The following is a 21,534-nucleotide window of genomic DNA, read 5'->3' as shown; positions in this document are numbered from 1 at the left end:
TTGGAACTTTAGAGACATGTTGTCAATAGTTCGTAGAATAAAAGAACAAAGTTCATGTTACTCAGACATAAAACTTTAAAGAGTAAAATCAGAGAAACTGATCATTTTAAATTGTCTCTTAATGTTTTCCTGAGCTACATATCCAGATTTCAGACACGTGCATGACATCGCCAGCCAAATCGAAAAGAAAACCTTCGAAAAATGTCGATTTAAGTTCATTAATAGAGTCTGGATCTAGTAGTTAGCATTGGTCGTCTGGTGATATAGATAAGTTTTTATAGATCCTGCATCCCTTCCCTGGATGTAAGAGAGATTTTTGTTTCTGCCACAAACACCTGAAGGGGATTTGAATCGATGCAAACTGTTTGCTCAGCTCAGTTTCCTGATGATACATTAACATACATCTCCTGCAGGAGTGACCAGCTGCTTCCTCCTTATCTGGGGAGCTGGAGGTCAGCCATGGCTCTGGCTGAGCTGCGGTTGTCCCACATCAGTAATCACATTCGCTGATGGAAAGGTGTTCACACTGTGTGTTTTTACAGAGAGAAGCAGGGCGAGGCTGTCTGCCGAGGAGACTGCTGAGAATGAATAATGAGCCGCTGTGTTTCACTTAAAAAAACGTCCAGAAAGGAGGACAGCGTGACTATCGATGGCTGCAGTCATGTCGTTACGTAACGCTGCTATTCTGTCTAACCAGGCAGACTGAGATGAGCTCAGGAGGGAACTTCACCAGAAATAAAAAGCTGTTAATCCTACAAGTTTGGATTAGAAGTTACTGGAATTAAGGGTTAAAATGGCCTACACCAACAATCGTTTGTTTTTCTGTTACGGTTCACTAATCCAAGAGGGAGAATTACTCCGGAGGTCGAATTATGTTTTGGAAAGTTGGAGGTTTCCTAAAACATAATGATATCTGCAGGTTCTTTACTCTTCTCTCTGAATGTATCTAATTAAATCAGTAACACACATGATGCTACGCAGCCTCTAGTTTTAAGGCAAAACTTTGAAAACAAAACCATTTCTTTAAAAACACTAAATCAAATGAGCAGGACACCCTGGGTGTTTCACTAAATGAAGCATTTCTTTTATAAAAAGAAAAACATAATTAACCACCACAAAGAGACACATTGTTCTCTTAAATTTACTCCAACTCTAACCGTTTCGGTCGTATGGACTTAGATGTGAATGAGAAGTTGTGACATGATCTAAAAATGATCTAAAACGTTTTATTCAAGCTTGAAAACTTTCCAATGTGTCAGAATTAAAACTAGTTTGGTCAAAATTCCTCCACAATGTTAAATTCACTGGGTGTTTTCTATTTACATTAAAAGTTATTTGGTGATCTAAAGCACTGAATTGTGACAGAAGAGGCAAATACTTATACTAAGGTCAGTCAACATGAATGTCTAAGAGAAAATATTCAGCAGACATTTAAATAAACAACAAAACTCTTCAGCATTCAATAATCACAATAATCTTGACAGTATTATTGACTTAAAATTCAGTCAAAAAGGCAGACACAAAATGTATTCTGAAATAAACATTTATAAAACACTAATTACGGTTAAAACCTTCAATATGAAGCGTGAAATCAGTGGTATAAGCAGGATTAATGTGAATATATGTTAATGTGCAAGTAAAAATAATCTACACAGCAAAAGGTGGCAGCAAACCTGTGGAGAGCAGAACCAAGTTAGTCGCAATCAGGGTTTAAAAAAGGCCTTGTGTGTCCCGTATCAGTAATCAGTGTTGTGTTTGAAAGGTAAATGTTCAGCCTAACCACCCGGGTCCAAAAGAGGTCGAAACAATTAACGTTATGGGGGAAATCATGCCTGGAATTGCTCCCTCATCTTCCCAAGTGGATATTAGCAGCTGTGTAAAAATTGGTGATATAATCAGCTGCTGATTACGGAGCTGGAGGCAGAAACCGGGGCATTTTTCTGCTGGTGACAGAATATCCAGTCGACTTTCGGCTCTGTGCTTCTGCAGAGATTTATCAGAGCTCTCATTTGAGCCTACGTGAGCATCTCCCTGTTATTTATTACAAATTTAATCAGAGTTGCACAGATTTCATTTGGTTAAGTTACTGTTGTTTTCATTCTTCACTACTCTCTCTACCTTAACTGTCTTCAATCCCTTCTGTCTGTAATTATGATGCTAATATAATGATTAAAGCCGGAGAAACATTGTGATATTTTGCTTGGTTTAGCTAGATAAATGTGTTTCATGTTTTGCAGAAACCGTGATGCTATTTTTCTGCTTATCTGCGCTGCTGTTTTGGTCTTTAAGTGCAAAGTTTAACTATTTGTTTGGTGTCTAAATATTTGCAAACACATCCAGACTCCTGAGCATCATCCAGAACCTGCAGCTGGAGCACAGTCAGGATCGGAGTGACGTCATTCCCAGATCTGAGTTGTGACTCACGTCATGTGTGCTCTGCTCTGATCGATCCATTAAATGTGTTTTGCACGTCATTAAAGCTGTTTTTTAATATCAGAAGCATTCACCAGAATGAAGTTAAAATAATAAAATATCTGATTAACGTAAAGCTCTTATAATTTGAACAACTGTGAAACTGTGAACATGTCTAAATCTTTTTTTCTTATTTTTTAGTTGAAATTTAATAATGTAGTTTCTTGTTTATGCTTTACCCGTTTCCCTCTCTAATCAATGGCTCCTGATTGTCAGGCACTTTAATAGGCACATTTTGTTAGCATCCCTTTTTGTATTCAGAACTGCATAAATCCTTGCATAAATTCAACAAGCTGCCCTTCCTCTGAGATTTTTGTCCTTTTTGACACACTCATTTGTCCTATATTTGGTGACTAATTATCAAAGTAAAGAAACCAGTTTGAGATTGTTTGAGCTTTCTGACATCCTGCAGGAAGCAGCCACCAAAGCTCTGTGATCATAAAGACAGAAATAGTCAGGAATATTCAGGGAGGTTTTGCTCAATTGAACAAGAATATATCTCTACACCATTTTACCACCTCCAGTCTGAACTACTGATGCAGGCAAAATGGACGCGTTCGTTCATATGCTGCTGCTGTTGAAATCAAGAGCCATCGGACCACATAGCATTTTTCCAACCCCTTATTCTGCAATCTTGTAGAGCCTGTGAATTGTAGCCTCAGGTGTTCATGTCTGTCTGCAGTTTTTGTAACAAGTAGTTATCTAAGCTACTTTTTTTCTTTTATCATTTCGAACCAGCCTGCCTGAATTCTCCTCTGACCTCTGACATCAATAGCACATTTTTGGCCTCACACCTGCGGCTCTCTGGATATTTTCTCGTTTTTGATCATTCTCTGTGAACCTGGGAGACGGTTGTTTGTTAAAATCCCAGAAGACCAGCAGTTTCTAAAATACTCAGAGCAAAGCGTTTGATAAAACTAATGATGCCGCGTTACATGTCTAGAAGCTGAACTTGAACGTCAGCAAACCGTGTTCACCACGTCTGAGTTACGGCTCTGAGATAGTTTGGTAAACTCTGTTTGATTGGGGAAAAAAATGCAATATTTGTTAAATTTTCAGGTTGTGTGGTTATTTAATTTCTCTTTGATAAAGTATGTTTGAATATTAATTGAATTGGTTTCACACTGCACTGTCAAGTGATCCAAACCTGTTCCCCTCCTTGCCTGTGGTGGCACTGTGACAAGAACTATTGACAGAAAACCTCAGAAGAAAACATGACTGCAACTTTCTCCTTTGCAAAATTTAAACAAAAATGGCGTAGTGTCAGAGTTTTGTGGTTGAAGGATTTCTCTTTTGTCACCATTCTCCAGCCATTTCTCCAGCTACTGCTAGACTCTTGTGTTTGCTTTGGTTGTATTTACCCAGAATGCCCTGCAGTCATCTTTCTGCGTTTGCAGCGGTGTCTACTTGGCGTTCACATATGAATTCGAACTGCACCAGAGTTCACTTCAACCAAACCAAGACCTAGGTTTTTAGGCAGACCAGAGTTTGCTTTTTTGGTCCAGATCAGAGTTTGGTTACGCATTCACACCTCCCTAAACAAAACTGGAGTCCAATTAAAGTGAACCAAACAGGGTTGGTGTGAATTCACCCTTAGATTTTTTGCCCATCTGACCATCTTATCCCACTTTGTTTGCTGATTTTCTGTTCAGTACGTCACCCTCATGTGAACCTGCGTCTCTCTCCTGGTTCTACATTTAGATTCCCGTCTCGTCCTCACAGGCTGGCAGAATTTCACATCATCACAATGGCAAATCAACAGATTTACCCCATTTCAGATTTCCTAACCTCCAGCAAACCTACTCTGGCTTTTAAAACCCCATTTTGATCCCTTTCCTAACTGCAATAAGCAATAAAAATAGCTAACATTGGGACAGAAACATTGCAGCTGTGCTGTGAACAAAAACATTTCAACGTTTCTGTAATAAAAGTTGAGGCGTTTGCTAGATCTGTGTCTCAGACCGATCATCTGACAGTTTATTCTCTACGCTCCGACCACCTTATCACAGACTCTCTGTTTTCCTGCTTTTAGTATTTATTCAGAAACACTCAGCGGAGCCATCAGTCACACTCTCTGTGGGAGCGCTGCCACTGAGCATTTTCTAATCTCTTAGTATTCATAAAAAGGTTAGAGGGCCATGAATGCATCACTGAAATGCACAAATTCCCTCCTATTTTTATCTGCCGTTCGAGGCTCATTTTAGAAATGATGCGAGACAGCTGCAGCTCCAGCCTGAACTCTGTGAAGATTTAATTACATTATCGAGTCAAACTCTGAACATCAAATGAAACAATCGTGCTGTCATTGATCACTCCAGTTCAGATTAAAATGGTTAACAGTGAGAGTAATGACTTGAGGGGACGAGCTAATAGCAGACAGAGGAGCTCTTCAGTGTGGCTGTAAAACACTTCAGCCTTGTCTTTCCCCTCCTGTTTGTGCAGCTGAAACAGTTTTTCTCGGTGATGGATGTCGACGGGTCTTTCTCATCCAGAAACAGTCTGCTTTGCAGAGACTGTCAGCTTCAGCCGGTGTGGCTGATCGCAGCTCTGCCAGGCGGCATGCCAGGCCCAGCGGCTGCACATTTAAGCTGGAGGCGGTTCGTTCTGTTTACAGCTCAGATTAGCACCAATCTGTTCCACCATCCCACAGCTGTCACCCCGCAAACTCCAGAGCAGACAGAAAAATGAGACTGGGACCCAGAAAGTGGCTGTAGCGCCACATCCAGCCTGTCTGAGCAAGATTTGCGTTCTGAAAGCACTTCAGCGCTAATCAGACTGAATGTTTCTTTTTGTTTGAAGGACTGCTGGCCTTTTTACACTCATTGTTTGTTTCGTAATCCATTGTTTCAGATACATGAGGATTTCCGAAGCCTGCTGTGACTGATGCTCTGAGGCTTTCTAGATAAATGTTCTGGAAAGCTTGAGTAAGAGAACAAATCACCTAAAACACATGTCTGCACTGATTACCCTGCATTTCTCCAGTGTTTTCTAACTGCAGAGTCTGTTATAAGAGGCACTATAAGACGTCTGAGGATCATCACAACTCTTAAATGTGTCCGACAATGTTTAGGAGGCGATTACCCCGCTTCTTGGCGAAAGCACCGTAATCGCCTCCTACAGTCAGCCGTGTAGTCTAAAAACATTCTCATCCAACTTCTCACAACATTGTTCTTGTCGGATTTAGACAGGAAGAAACACAGGAGTCGTCTTTCAGTGTTTTTCTGAGACCTGGTCTTAGTTGCAGCACCACAGAGCCAAATTTATTGGTACATTTTCGTTGTTTTGTTTATTTATTTTGGATATTTAAATTGTCTTCCACTTCCAATTTTAAATGTTCATCAGAATTTAAGGTTTATTGATCCTTGAGGATGTGTTCTGGTATTTTTATGCCATTATTACCATATTTTACTTGAAAATGGTCTCAAAACAACAATATTATCATGTATTGCAAGAACTTCTGGAACAATTTACTGTTATAATGAGAGGCCTAGATGTAACCTTGACCTCTGACTTGTAAGGGGGAATTTTTCTGCCGTAATTCGACAGCACACATTTTCACCCTGAAAGCAGGATTTCATGTCTTTTGTTCTCAAAGCTTTGAATGCTTGAACTCAAAACTTCTGCTGTCTTTCAAATATTCACTGTCCTTTCACAAACCTGTCTATTAGCGCTCAAAAACCTGTCTCTGCTCTGCTGCTCTCGTCGTAGCGTCAAAGAACTTGACGACAAAAGCTAAAAAAGTTTAGTTCATTTAATTTAAATTGTCAGAAAATGCAGAGTGTCTGAGAACTACTGGAGGTTTCTGTGCCTCCACCATCACTTTCAGCCTTACAGAAATGATGCCAACTCAACTAAACCCAGTGTGATCTGGAGCACCAATCCTGGTGGTTTGGATCCCATCAGCTCAAGTATTTTTCATTTATATTGTTGACATTGTGACCTTTTGCCCTCTGCAGGTCCTGCGATCCCTGTCGGTGTGGACGTTCAGGTGGAGAGCTTAGACAGCATCTCTGAAGTTGACATGGTATGAGTTGTTTTTATTAGAGATTATACAATAAATCGCATGATAAATGAAAAGAAACTCAATAATTTTCATTTGCTTGATTTATCGTTTTTCTCTTTTTACCAAAAACTGAATGATTAAAGTCTTCAGTCTGGTGCTTTGGTCTCAACTATCCCTTTTTTTGAAAGATACTTTTGTATCTTTATGATTCATTTTATTTGTTTCTGTTGTTTTCTTTACTTATTTTGTATATTTCAAATGTCTTCCAGTTCCATTGTTTAAATGTTCATTAGAATTTAAAGTTTATTGATAACTGAGACTGTGTTCGTGCATTATTATGCTACTATTGATATTAAATTGCTAGAAAATGGTCTCAAAACAACAATATTATCATTTATCGCAATAAGTTCTGGACATTGTTGCTCACGTTTCAACCCACCCTGTGGTCCCACCAGGACTTCACCATGACGCTGTACCTCCGACACTACTGGAAGGACGAGCGCCTGTCGTTCTCCAGCAGCACAAACAAGAGCATGACCTTCGATGGCCGCTTGGTGAAGAAGATCTGGGTCCCGGACGTCTTCTTCGTCCACTCCAAGAGGTCCTTCATCCACGACACGACGACGGACAACATTATGCTGCGTGTGTTTCCGGACGGACATGTCCTCTACAGCTTAAGGTCAGTGACGTCTCAGGGTTTTCATTTGGAGATCAGAAAGTGGATTTGTGGAGGAGTTTTGCTCAAAGTGTAGCTGCTCATAACTGGAAAGTAAATCAGATTACACAAATTAGACACAATGTTCACACAACCAACAACTTCTACCTTCGCTTTGTTAATTTCTTCTGTAGCTGATCCTGTTCATTTCTGCGCAACACTGTTTCTCCATTTCCTTTAATAGTTTTCTTCATCCGGGGGCATCTAAACATTTATTCTTCATTTAAACTGAAGATGTTTGTTTTGTGTCCATTCTTCAGTTTATTTTATTTCATTACCTCTTCATTCAGAGGTAAAAAAGTATGGTAGATATTTCTATTAGATCTTTATTGTAAATATAAATGTTTCAATTTGCCTGCAGAAATAGAAAACCTGGGCATGGACACATATTTCCACCAAAGTCTGAGAAACGTCACAATGAAAAAAAAAATAATTTAAAACCTGTTCAGTTGTCCCTTTCCTTGAGTTTTTGGTTTTTGTTTGCGTTTGATCAGTTTCTAGTGGGTTGTTTACATTCTTCTAGTTTTGCCATATTTGGTTAATTCATCTGTTTATTGTTGTTGTTTAGGTGTTGCCTTTCCTTTATGTTTCATCTCTTATTTATCTTTGTTTTGTTCCTCATACAAAATTTTATTTCTCTTAGTTCAGTATTTATTTTTCTTTTGGTTTTTGGTTTGTTTGAGCTTCTTTTGTGGTAAAAAGCTAACAGTTTCCTTTGTTCATTACCAGATTCTTGAAAGTTTCTTTTTATATCATTTAGCCATTTAGCACACTTCTTCACATCTGTAATCTCATTTTCTGCATACAATTTCTTCCTTGCTTATTTGATTTCTTCTTGTAGTTTGTCATAGCTATATTTAGTATTTTGTAGTTTGTTTTAAATGAGTGGTACATAAACTTCTGGTTCATAAAGTAACAGTGGAAGAGACTTGTTTTAATTGTCATAACATTTCTAGCATAAATATGCTATATTTATTACTTTAAATGTATTTGCTTTGGTTTCAGAAAACATTTCTAGACTCTTCTGTTGTTGATTTTGATTTTTGGTCCACATTTAAGGTTTCCTGCACCAAACGTCAGTAACATATGGCTGGTTGGATCTACAACCTCACTACGCCTTCATGACTCACAGGACCCATCAAAATGAGGCTGATTTTCTGAGATTGCAGGAAATTAAGAAACTTTTTCCAATCTTAGAGCTATCGTGATTCTGCTTTGCTTTTAGTCTGCACTGGAAATGTTTTTTCCTCCTTATTTCTGAGCTTCTCATGTGCACTCTCACTCCATCCACCACGTAAGCAAGGCATGCTGCCAGAATGAAAATAAATCTTTAAAAATTTTCCTGCAGAAAATTTGCTGTATTTCTCCAAGAGACTGAACATGTTTTGGCTGGATGATATTTTTCATCTGATGTAGACGGGTTGAAACCACAGAGACCGCTGAAAAGAGTGAAGATTTTACTCATCTAACATTCAGATTTCATGTTTTTTTAAAAGGAGGTAAAATCAAGCTAAGCTGTTGATATTCAGCAAGACTTTCCAGCTTCTTATTTAATAACATTTGAGATGTTCTGGGTCTCATCTTAAGCTGTTATCAGAAGATGTTTGTGCATGAGCTGTTTCTCATTCTCAACTTTCTAAAAAAATCATGAAATAATCGGCAGATGGGAGCGAAACAAAGCAGTGCTACATGATTAAAACCCACTTACTCTCTGGGAACTTGTTGCAGAAGCAAACTAACATTTCTCAGAGTTCATGGCGAGCAGAAGATTTCACTTTAATTTGAGAACTTGCTGTAACTAACATCTGCTTCCTCTTTGGATCTCAGAGCAGCTGTGGGTGTTTTTAGTGCTACATGAACCAGGACTGCAGATTAATATTCAGATTTTAATGAATGAAATAATGCGGCAGATGTCACAACAAAACAGGTTGTATTTCTGTAGTTTAGAAAGTGTTATAAACGAGCTGCAACCCTGAAAAGTTTACTTGTTCCCTCTGAACGTCTGCAGCAAACAAAGCTTCTGTTTAATATTTCAGCAACATGAAACATCTGCAGACGAGGAGGCGAGTCACGTCGCGGCTCAGACGTGTTCGGAGTTATGGCTTCAGTTTCTCCTATCAGGTTTTAACAAGCTTTAACATTAACTCGCTCCAGCAGTGCACAGAATATGTCTGATAACTTATATTATTAGACATATACTGTGAAAATCATTAGAGAGGTTGTTTCTGATGGGTGAATGGTTTTATTAGACATAGAAAACAATCCTCTGAGTGGAGGAGGGGAACTGTTTGCTTAATCTTTGTTTTTAGGTTTTTGTTAAACTCGTTAGTTTAAAGGCTGGAGGAAATTATGCTTATATTTATTCCACTTTATCATGAACGCCTGTTGAAATGTTTAAAGACAGCCTATTATGCCTCCTTGAAGAGGTTAGAATAGGTCTGTGGGTTATACAAAATGTGTTCATTTCATTTTTTGCACAAAATCAAGATAATATTTTAGTCTGATCAGTTCTGCTTATAGACGTTTTAGGGCTCTGTCACTTTAAATCCATATAAGCCGCTGCTGGCCACACCTGCAACTGAGTGTTTACAATCGCATGTGAAAATGGCTGCAAAGACATGCGCAATTATACAATTGTACATGTTTGAAAAGCAGAAGTAGAGCCTCATGCACAACCTACAAGAATGCAACAAGTGGTTTCTGGACTGTAAGTCAGCAACAAAACACTTGTCTTTTCCAGCAGCCATTGTACAGTGGTAAAACGAGCTCACCAAATGTGCTGGGTTGCTAGGTAACGGCATTACATTTTGAAGGTTTTTAATATGGTTTATTTTCCAGACACCAAAAATCATTAATTTGTAAACAAAAAAACGTCTGGGTGTTTTTTTTAAGCACTTAGACTATTTTTAGAAGCAGTTGACACCCAAACGGAAATAATAAAAACATATAAAATGTAAATTTTAAATATTAAAATTACTTTAACAGAAATTGTAAATAAGCCAATCACATGGAAGCGACTCAAAACATTAAAAGATGACTTGCTAAAGTTGGACATAGAAACCTTTAATTGTTGAGCTGCTGTAGAAACTGTAGAGTGTTTCAGAAACAGCCGACCTGCCTAGTTAGACCTCCACCGTCACCAGATATAAATCCAACAGGAAACCTTTGGGATGGAACAGCAGCTCCCCATGATGGATGTACAGCCAACAAATCTGCAGCCACTGTTTCTGTGTTGGCATGAACTGAAACCTCCGAGGCTGGTGTCAGACATCTCATTGAATCTTTGCCACAAAGAATGAAGGAAGTTATGAAGCAAAAGTTTGTAGCTGAAGATTTGGCTGGTGGGTGAAGATGATGTAGAGTTAGAAATGTTTCCCTCTGGACTCGAATGAGTGATTTGCTCATAAACGTTGAAAGCCTTTAGTGGCAGCTTAGCTTATACAACAAGGCAAAGAAGTAAAAAAGAAACTATTTGTTGATCCAACATTTGATGTGAGTGATTCTGAACAGAATCAATTTTGTGTGAATAGATGCTCAAAGCTTTCTGTGTTAACATTGAGTACCTTGAAAGGCTTTTCTGAACACAAGTAAAATATTTCCAAGCTGCCTTGTTGAAATTTTATTAGATTACAGAAAAACTAGAAAACTGCAAAAATATTAATACCCTGGAACCATTCCAGGTTTGTTCATCTTTCAGCCACAACCTGTATTTTTATTAATGTGACAGACAAACACAAAGTTGTGCATTTGTGAATGGGATGCATGGGTTAACTTTTTTTTTTTTTTTTAAACACAAAAACTGAAAAGTGTGGCATGTTTGTATCAATCCCCCATAAGTTAATACTTTGTAGCGACGCCTTTTGCTACAGCTGCTGGGATTCTGGTCTGAGGCTACAAATTTAGCACATAATTGTCTGAAATTTTCTGTTCTTTAAAAAAATATTCAGATAGATTGGAAGGAACAGATTCAGTTTTACGTATGGACTTTGTCTAGGCCATGAGTCGGAAACCTTTACAATCCAAAGAGCCATTTTGTCCTCAGGTCAGGCAAATAAACAAAAAAACTTTTTTAGGGTCACAACTGTCATATGACTGTTTTTTTAACATCTTATAAATGTAGGCAAATATCTAATTCAGGAAAGTTGCAATTTTTAAAGACCCACCATTTTAGCACTGTTTTTAGGATTTAAAATAAACATGAACATAATATTTTGCAAAAAAAGGATGGCTGTTTATCTATGTGTTTATTTATTTTTTGCAGGATATAAATGGTGTAAAAATAAAAAATCCCACATAGATTCCAACCTATAACAAGAACAACAGATCTATAAGAATATCATTAGTTCTTTTAATGTAATTCTTTGTAGAAATTCAATGGAAATATTGCAGGAAAATAATAAAAAAATTGTAAAAATTCCGCTTTTGTTAATACATCTATATTTAAAATATAAGCTATTTTTAAAATAATTTAAAAATAGCTTATATTCATGGGCCTCTTGGCTGCTTCTCTGACTAAAGCCTTTAAGTTTTTAATTTATCTGCCATAATTTGTTTCTATTTTCATGTGTTGGATTGAACTCTGATGTTCAAAGATTGGAAAATTTCTTTTTAACCTAAAACTGCTTTAAGCTTCTCCTCAGCTTCCTCCCTGTCTGCTCACTTTATGATTCTGTTTCTTCACCGATGTTCTCTAACATAAAGAAAGAGAAAAGAGAAAGTCAGGTTTATAGAGCGGAGGTGAAACCGAGTGGTAGTTTCGCCACAGGAAGTTAGGACTAAACATAAAACGAAAGGTCTACAAAGGTTTAGGCTTTCGGAGATATGGATGAGCACTGAGAAATATTTCTGTGTGAAATAGCGATAAAGGACATATTTGAGTGTCTGCAGTTTTAAAGTAAGAATGATTCAGAAAACCTGAGGTAATTAGTGTGCAGAAACGTCTTGAGGCAGCCCTGCAGGAGGAACTGTCTTCTCAGGCAGAGGATCCTCAGAGAAAAAGGTCCAGAAATGAAACGTGAAGCTGCACTTCACAAATGAAATCACAGGATTCCAGACACAAACTCTTCCCAGATCCGTCCACTCCAGCACAAATCACCATGTTTAATAAAAGATTTCAGGGGAACATAACCTCATTCAAGTTGATCAATTTAAGTCGAGTCCATAAAAAGTTATTTATGTAAAATGTTGAGGATTCTTGATTGCAAAGATGTTCCTCCATTTCTGCTCAAGCAAACCTGCAAACCGAAGAAAACATTTGAACATTTATACAACTGATTTCACTGGTGAAAAATAAAATGTGTTCTGACAACACCATGTTTCTTTAAAAGGCTAAGAAATACAAGCTTTAGTTTTTGTTAAGGCAGAAAAAATAAATATGAGAATGACTCTTAAGATTAATTTAAGAATTTTGTTTACCATGAAAAGTCTTAACCAAATATCTTATGATGTCAAAATGTCTTTGCTATTTAGATTAACTAAGCAAAATGTATCAAGTTTATTTTAGGTTTGTAATACTTAAATTGCACAATGTAACTTGTAAACTAACATTAATATTTTGCTTTATTTAGCCCATGACAGGCTGAATCAGGGGTCCTGCCTCCTCATTTGCTCCAGCCCCCTAAACAATACCAGAGAGCATTCAGTGTTTTTTTTCATATATATGTGGATTTTTCTTCAACCACCAGGGGGGCTCTTGAGCAGATATGAAACTTAGTTTCCCTCAATGGAATATATACTAGTCAGTACCAGTCACCGTTTCGCTCACGGTTTTTTTCCATTTGCATTCTGGGTAAAAATATCTACAAACGCGAATATGTCGTCGGCAGTAATCCAGCCCCCCCTCCCCCCCCGCCCTCCCCTCCACAGTTTCGCTCACACCCCCCCGTCAACAAAAGTTTTCTAAGGTTTCTTTCTCGAAAAACTAAGACCGGCCCCCGACCAGAAAAGGGAACACTTATGTGGCCCTCGCAGGAAAAAGTTTGGGGACCCCTGGGCTAAATAAATATTTCAGTCATGTTGTCACCATGTTATTCATATGTATAAATGTCAGAGTTCCAAGCTAATTATTTAATTCACTAGCTAAATATTTAGTTTGCAAGCTAAATGTTTAACTTTCTAAACATTTAGATTTAAATTTCACTTACTAAATAAGTTAGCAAGTGAAATGTTTACTTTGGAATATAAATATTTACTGTTTAACTAGATATTTAACTTGCAAACTAAATATGCAAACTAAATATCTAGTTTACAAACTTGTATTTAGTTTTAGTTTGCAAATGTTTAGTTTGTAAACTAAATATTTAGCTCTGAGCTAATTGTTTAAGTCTATAATGAATATTTCATTTTCAAACAAAATATTTATTTCCAAAGTAAATATTTTCCAAACAAAATATTTAGCTCTCTAACTAAATATTTCATTTAAAAGCTATATTTAGTTTGCACTTTGAATTGCTTTGTTGCTGAAAATGTGCTATATAAATAACCTTATCTTAATTACTTTATCTTACCTTTGGAACTTTGACTTTTATAAATGTTCGAATAATGCCTTTGGCAAACGTACACATTTTTTCTCTAATCTAAGTAATTATGTTATTTTTAATGTGTAACTTTTCAAACTTGCACGCATAATCAGTTGTTTTTATACTCTTGCAGTTTTATTTTTTTTTCCTTTTAGATTCAAGAAAACAACAATCTTCTGTTGTTTACAGTTTGGAGTTGTTCTGTTGATGGCCCTCCTGCAGATCCACTTTAACAATTTACCGAGCGCATTAAACCTGCAGAAGTTTCAAAACACAATAACTAACAATAACGCTGCGCCCTGCGGACCGGCAGGAGAAAAGTGCCGGCATTCAGCATCGCAGTTGCCATCGTAACGGTTGCTATGGGAACGCATCCACAGGTTATCGACCTGTGAAGAACGAGGGAGAAATTTGACAGACGTCTGGGAAAAACTGCGAGGTGTGAAGGGGAAGCTCTGATGACGCTTCAGGCTCGGTTCCCCCGCTGCTCCGGTTCCGCTCAGAGCCTCCAGCTGCCCCGCTGCGTGTCGGGAAATCTGTCCCAGTTTCGCGCATCGGGTCCCGACAGGCAGCAGAAATCAGATGAGTTAAAGATCAATAAGTGGCAAAGCGATGAGCCGAGTGTGTTTACAGTCCGCGGTGGAAATGTGCTGAATATTAATTTAATCTAGTCAAGATTTAACTTCAGAGAAACGAACAGCAGGACTCCATCCGGGGGTCCGATAACTCTTACTCTGCTTGAATGTTGCTGCTGAGACTTTTATTAACTAAACGTGTTTCCAGCTGAGCGGCAACTGATGCATTTTGATCGACTGCGGAGAAGCGCCCCCTATGGGACAATTAGCGTAATGCATGAAATGATCTTCAAAAGTATCAAATTAACAAATAAAAACTAAATTTGTGTATCTTTGCTTCACATTGGTTCATTTGACATTTCATTTTAGTGTAGTTTATTGGGATTTTATGTGAAAGTTGTGTAAGATTGTAAGTTATATGTAGTTTTCAACATAAAAAAAACAAAATAATAGATGTTTCTGTGCATCTTTATACTGTCCCCTTTATTTTGATACCTCTAAAAATTCAATAGCAAGGCCTCAGAGATTATTTCCAGAACATTACTGAACAAACAGCATCAGCCAGAAACACATCTGACCAAAATGTAATTGAAAATCTGTGGCAAGACTTGAAATTTATTGTTTACAGAGACTCTCCATCTGAGTTTGAGCTGCTTTACAAAAAAGACCTGATTGAGAAAAATGGATGCCTTTGTTTTGATACACCGGTGCAAAATAGTCCTATTTCAGTTGAACAAACAGACAACTTCCAAAAAATATTTTGTAATCATAATAAACTATAAAGGAACAGAATAATAATAATAATAATAATAATACATTTTATTTGTAACGCACCTTATATTTCAAAGAAATCTCAAAGTGCTACAGAGACTAAGAAAAATAAAAAATAATAGAATAGAAATGTCCTTTGTTGTCCCAAAATGGGGAAATTTTTGTGCAACAGCAGCAAAGTGACAGGTAATAACAGCAAATAGGCTCACAAAAATATAAAATATAAAATAAAATCTAAAAACAGAATAAAGTATAAAATGCTATAAAGTTGTAATTACAAAAAAACACTCCAGTCCAGAAGAATGTGCAACTGAAGTGGTCAAATAGAAAATTTACAAAATGTTCATGTCTCTTTGAGCATTAAAAGAAAAATCAACTACAATTACTGACAATAAAAATACCGTAATGTAGCAGTATTGTGAGTGAAATTTGTGGTTATGACGTGACAAAATATTCTGGGAGGTCAAGAAATATAATTGTTTTTGTATATTCTGACGTTACCTTCTGCATATAAAGTTTCTTGGTGATTTTGGCTGAGTTTCTGCTGCTGTTTGTGTCTGTGCAGAGTGACGGTGACGGCAGCCTGCAACATGGACTTCAGTCGGTTTCCTCTGGACTCTCAGACCTGCTCGCTGGAGCTGGAGAGCTGTGAGTAAACGGGTTCGGTTCTGTCACTCTGAAGATGAAACATGACTGTAATTATCAGAACACAGCCAGAGAAAAATGGCCTTCATTTCAAAATCAACAACGCATTTAAGTGCTTTTCTGCTAAACTCGACGTGGAGCCAAAGCAACAAGGTCTTCTGATAACAAAAAGGTGAAAAAAGTGGAACCTTTGAATATTATTTAATTTGTTTCAATTTGCATTTCAGAGCAGTTTTCTTCGTTAAAAACAACAGAAATTAACAGCACTTATTCCAACCCACTCACCCACAAATCATTCACAGCAATCAAAATCAGTCACTTTTGGCACAATAGAGGCTTGTTTTTGAATAATATCACTGCTTGAAGCATTTTTTATTGACTAATTTATTAAAGCAATAAATGATAAAGATAATAAGCACTTGTAGCTGAAATGATTGAGATGACAGAGAGAGAGGTGGAGGAGGTTTGTTTGTGAAAGGAGAAACTATTTTCAATTCAACGCACAAGAGGAAGTGTAATTTATAAAGTGTTACTTTAAAAGTGCAGCTGGCAGCTTTTAGAAAAAAAATATTTTTACATGTTTGTCAAAATTCTTAGAATATCAAACAGGAAGTTTATGAAAAGATCGAGTTCCTCTGTTTCCTCGCTGTGTCTGCAGAATTACAGTTCTCAGTCAAAAACAACCAATCAGAGCCAGGAGGAAAGCCTTAGTGCTGTCAATCATGCTTGGGTGTGCGCTGCTCACACACTCTTCCGCATAGCGCTTACTGTCCTTCAAGCTCAAGATTTCCAGTGTGCTGCAGGTGTGCTAATGGGGCAGAAAATAAGCTAATATTACAGGAATTTAAGCCTTTCAGACTGAATGGAACGCCAGTAATCCAGCCAAATTTGCAGTGCCATAACTCTGCTACACTTTGCGCCATCTGGAAAATTCCAACGGTTTCTGAAAAGGGGAGATGTTGTGCTTTCCAACAGATATTTAGTTATTATGGTAATTTCACCAATGTCTTAACAGGGAGTGAAATTAATCTAAAGGATACTCTTTTAATAGATGATAAATTGTGAAAGTAACTTGCTAGATATTGAAAGTTCCAGTTGTTATGGATAAATTGAAAAATATATTTTCTCACAGGACATTTAAAGAACTGCGTACAATTAAAATAAGCAAAAACTTTGAAACTTTGGTCATAGTGAGTTAAAAGTCCAGAACTGTTAAATTGGGGTTTACATACTTAAATAGCATTTTTGCTTTGAATAAAATGTGAAAGCCAACAAAAATACTACCGGTGCTCCTGCATTAACAAATCCCTGCATGCCTCATGTTCATGAATGTTTTATTGTTTTAACCTGGCTGAATTTCATCCGTCCGCCGTTTAATATTTCGTGCTGCCTGGCCGCTTTTCAAATCTCGGGCACCTTCCTCTCGGCACGTCGCTGATTATGACTTCAGGGATCCATCGCTGGGTTTCCTCCAGCATAAGGGGATTTTGATCTGGGCCCATCACCCAACACAACGCCCACAAGTTTCAGCAGCAGAACCGGCATCGCTCTCATCACGGTGTACAGAAGAGCCGGATGAACCTGCGTTACTGTCTGCAGGCTTCCAATTAGGAGGAAATCTGTTTATAGACATTTCTGCCTGCGTTTCAGAATGTCAGGAAAATGTGCCAAAACATTGTCATTGCACAATTCAGCAATGCTGTGTGAGTCAACAGCTTTGTTCACTGAAGCTGTGCACCTTTCACCCTCATCGCACTCCAGAGTAAACGCCTTCAGTAACGTGGAATAATATTTACAGATTTACGGTTTTTGCTTCTCAATCAGACTAACAGAATCTGAGCAAATTCATTTTTTCAGCAGATTTTAGTTGTTAAACCAGTCCTACCTTAAGTAAAAAATAGAAGTAACTGCCCCCTCACCTTATTATGGTTGTGCAAACAGCTCAGTTAACAAGAACTGGCACAGACATACGCATGTTTTTCTCACATTCTGAAGTTAAATCAGACCAAACTTTTCTTATTTTAGCTTCGTTGGAGTTACCAAAATTTTCTCTGTTTGCTGGATGCCAGAAAATTTAGTGTCGAAATTTTTTAGATATGTTTTTTTGTAATTTTTTTGATGGTCAGTCTCAGGGATAAAAACTGTAGGACTAGAGTCGAACCTTCTGGGTTTCCTTCTTGATACATTTTTAGAGAACATTTCTCAGTTTGCTTCTCGGGAATCTAAAATCAATTAACTTAGTATTTTGTATTTTTTAATCCTGGTAAAATGAAGGTTAAATAAAAAAAATAACTCATCCAGACAGTTAATTGATTTTTACTTACATTTCTTTAGATTGGGGCAGGATGCATTACTTTTTCAGATATCTGTAAAGTGATTTACCAATTCTATTAATCTTGCAGTAATCGAATTTCAGTTTGACTCGTTAAACTGATCAAACACAAAACCTTACCAAGTATTTTAGTTCTAGTTTCTAGTGCAAATATCTTAGTGCACTTTGAAATAAGACAAAACTAACTTACAAGTAACTTTTCAACAAGAGATAGAGGCTCATTTTAAGTAAATAATTCCTTAAAATTGATTTTAAAAATTACTAGCTCCATTGGCAAATTATTTAATTTGTTCTAAGTTAATTTATCTGGCAATAGAAGAAATACTTTTTTTCATCAATATTAATTGTTTACTTAAAACAAACTTCTGTATCTTGCTCAAAAGTTACTTTTGAGTTATTTCAAGAGTAATAAGATGTTTGTACTAGAAATTAGACCAAAAATTCTTGGTAAGATGTTTTGTTTTTGCAGTGAACTTATTATTAACAGTCAGTTATTAATTTCCCAATCGGAGCATAATTTCTTCTGATCCGTTTCCTTTTTTTAACCTTATAGTAAATTAAATGATCATTTATAACATCACCTTTTGCATTTAATCAGGTTTTACTTGTCTGATATTAAAATGAGTTTAATGATTTAAAAAAAGTAAAAACAATAATTTGTCACAGGGTAACTTTTTTCTCAGAGGAAAACAAATCCTGAGACGCAGCTTTAATGGAAACCAACACAAAACCATTTTTGTTCTGCATGTCTGTCTGACAGGCAAGGAGGCAAGAAATCATAAGAACAGATTTAAAGCAGAAAACAAAGAAAAAGACAAATTCAACTTAGAAAATCACAAGAACGAATATTTGACAAGAAGGAAAGACAGAGAGAAAGTAAATACTTTGAAGAATGATTACAAAGGAAAAAAGGGAAGTGACTGACTGGTTGTGGAGCAGCTTTAAGGAAACATTAGTAAACAATTACTCAACTGAAATGGCTCAACACCAACGTATCTAAAGAAGCTTAACTAATTACAACAAGTCACTGACGTTGCAGTAATTCCTTCCCTGGAGCAACGATGTGTCAACTGGTTCCTTTTAGCAGAAGAAACTCGCAGCTAAATTTTCCAGCAGAAACTAATTTTCATAAATGTAGACAGCTTTTTGAAGATAGTGTCATTTCTCTCTGCTGGCTACTTTTTATTGCACCTTCCTTCAGATATTTGGAGGTTGTTGTGATGTCATAGTGTGTAATTGGACTTTAAGTTTAGTTTATTTTCTTTATTATTTAAGAGTCTTTTCACATGGTATCTAGTAAACTCGGTTCGATTGGGGATGAAATCACATTTGGGACAACAGCCTTAGTACTCAGGCAACTAATATCACATCATTATAAATTAAAATATCTGATTTTATAAAATATGAATGTATATATTAAAGCCATAAAGGAGAAATGACCAAAGGGAAACAACAATAAATAGATATTATTGGGTATAATAATATTATTACTGAAGCTGAAGAATTGCACTTTATTTTTTTGTGACTTTAAACTTGTTGGTAACACTTTATTTGAAGGGGTGTGCATAAGACTGGCATGACACTGTCATAAACATGACATAACATCTGTCATGAACATAAAGAAGTCTTTATGAATATTTATGACAGTTGTCATAAAGTGTCATTCGGTAAATAATTACATAAATAATGACCCTTTTAATGCAAAGTTGCTCTTAAAGTTGCATTAAAAGTCCATTAAAAGTGCCGACTTTGCATGATTTTGTAAATTATGATAATTTAATGCAAAGTTGCCATTTTTAAAGGACTTTCAATGCACCTTTTAGAGCAACTTTGCATTAAAACTGTCATTATTTACCGAATGACACTTCATGACAACTGTCATAAGCATTCATAAAGACTTCTTTTTGTTCATGACAGATGTTATGTCATGTTTATGACAGTGTCATGTCAGTCTTATGCACACCCCTTCAAATAAAGTGTTACCAACTTGTTTTATTTAAAATATATAACATGAAAAGGCTCTCATAGTCAAGAGTTAAGGTTGCAATTGCAGAAAGACAGTTAAATTTAATTGCCTAGCAAGTTTTCACCCATGCACAGATGGTAAAAACATAAACCACTTATTGTTTTGTTTTGGTTTCATAACTCTTAGTTGATAAAAATATACTTCACTGAACATTTCACAAGACTGACAAGAGCAGGAATGGATACATTGGATTACATCTAAAATTTTCCCTTTAATCTTAGCTATACATTTTTACATGCTTTTGAACTTGAAACGTATCTGGGGAAATAATGTTCGCACATTTCAGCTTTGTGCATTAACTCAGTTTTGTAATCATAAAACTAAAATCAAAGAGGAACCTCTGATCCCCCATCAGGGCAGATCTGTGGTGTTGCAAAGTCAAACCGAAGTGGATTTGCAGCTTTTCATGTCCTCTGATCTGAAATGGTGAATTTAAAGAACTTTAAATGAGCTAGTATGAGGTAAAAATCCCCATCTTCGTCTGTCGGTGTTTTATTTCCAGCAGTTAGACTGATGCAGGCTACCAGAAGATGGAAGGTGCTTGGTACCTTCACACATGAAAACCAAACATGAGGCACAAACTTTCTGAGTTTCATGTCTTTATTTCTGAGACATCAAATGCTTTCCCAGCAGCCACTAGGGCCCGTTTCACCGAGGATCCCTCCACCCCACCCAGGTTCTCCCCTCCCCCCGTCTAAACTCTTTGCAGCTTCAAAACATCAACAGAAGTTGGAAAGCTGTAAAATTAGCAGAAACAGAGATAAAAGCCCAAATTCGCAGAGCGTCTGCAGCAGCTGGAGTTCAAAGCAGCTCACAGCAGGAGGCACACTCTCACACTCCTAATGAGTTCCAGAGCAGAGAAGAAGAAGATGGCTGCAGGAGCATGTTTATTACTAACAAACAAGCTTCAGAGAACATCACTGTCGCTGTGGTGAGCTGCTGGAGACCCATCAGCTCCCCTCTGCTGGACCTGCAGCATGCAGCATGCACAGGCCTGCAGGCTGCGCCGCTCAAGACTGAAGCTCTTCCTAACATCTCAGTGGGTCTCTAAGAGTCTGAACTGTGAGGATCTGACCACACGGAGCTCCTCTCATGTCTCCACGTCATGGTAGGCACAGTTTGAACCATCAGAGACATTCAAGATCGGACGGCTGAAGTTACATCAGGCTCAGCAGGGGGCAGATGATTCACAACCAGCTTCATTAGCTCCTTTAATCTCTGGGTTTTTGCGGTTTTCAGTCCTAAAACACTCGCTCAGTTTCTCCCTGTTTAACCAGATCTGCAAGAGGCAACTGATAAAAGCATGAGAAGATGCATAAGGATCCGTTTTAATCAAAACCTGAGGAATGGAAAATATCCAGAGCAGTACAATATCCTCTATTTTATCAGTTGCTTTCCCATCTGCTTAATTTCTACACTGGATTCAGGAACACGGGTTGCATTAAATGCATGCAAACTCAAACACTAGTAGAAGGAA

General features: G+C 37.2%; 1 protein-coding gene across 1 annotated transcript in view; it reads left to right on the top strand.

Moving 5' to 3' along the window:
* gabrr2a (gamma-aminobutyric acid type A receptor subunit rho2a) overlaps window positions 1-21,534 on the top strand; it is a 39,641-nt gene that overhangs the window by 11,016 nt on the left and 7,091 nt on the right. The window contains exons 3-5 of the mRNA XM_014993452.2: window positions 6,429-6,496; window positions 6,931-7,154; window positions 15,620-15,702. Coding sequence (XP_014848938.2) covers window positions 6,429-6,496; window positions 6,931-7,154; window positions 15,620-15,702 — 375 coding nt within the window. The remainder of the gene's footprint in view (window positions 1-6,428; window positions 6,497-6,930; window positions 7,155-15,619; window positions 15,703-21,534) is intronic.

The sequence above is a fragment of the Poecilia mexicana genome, unplaced genomic scaffold, assembly GCF_051168715.1.
Source record: "Poecilia mexicana isolate PSO_F unplaced genomic scaffold, ASM5116871v1 scaffold_22, whole genome shotgun sequence".
Taxonomy (NCBI): Eukaryota; Metazoa; Chordata; class Actinopteri; order Cyprinodontiformes; family Poeciliidae; genus Poecilia; species Poecilia mexicana.
The sequence above is the reverse complement of the archived record's forward strand: the minus strand, read 5'-3'. Positions and strand labels throughout refer to the sequence as shown.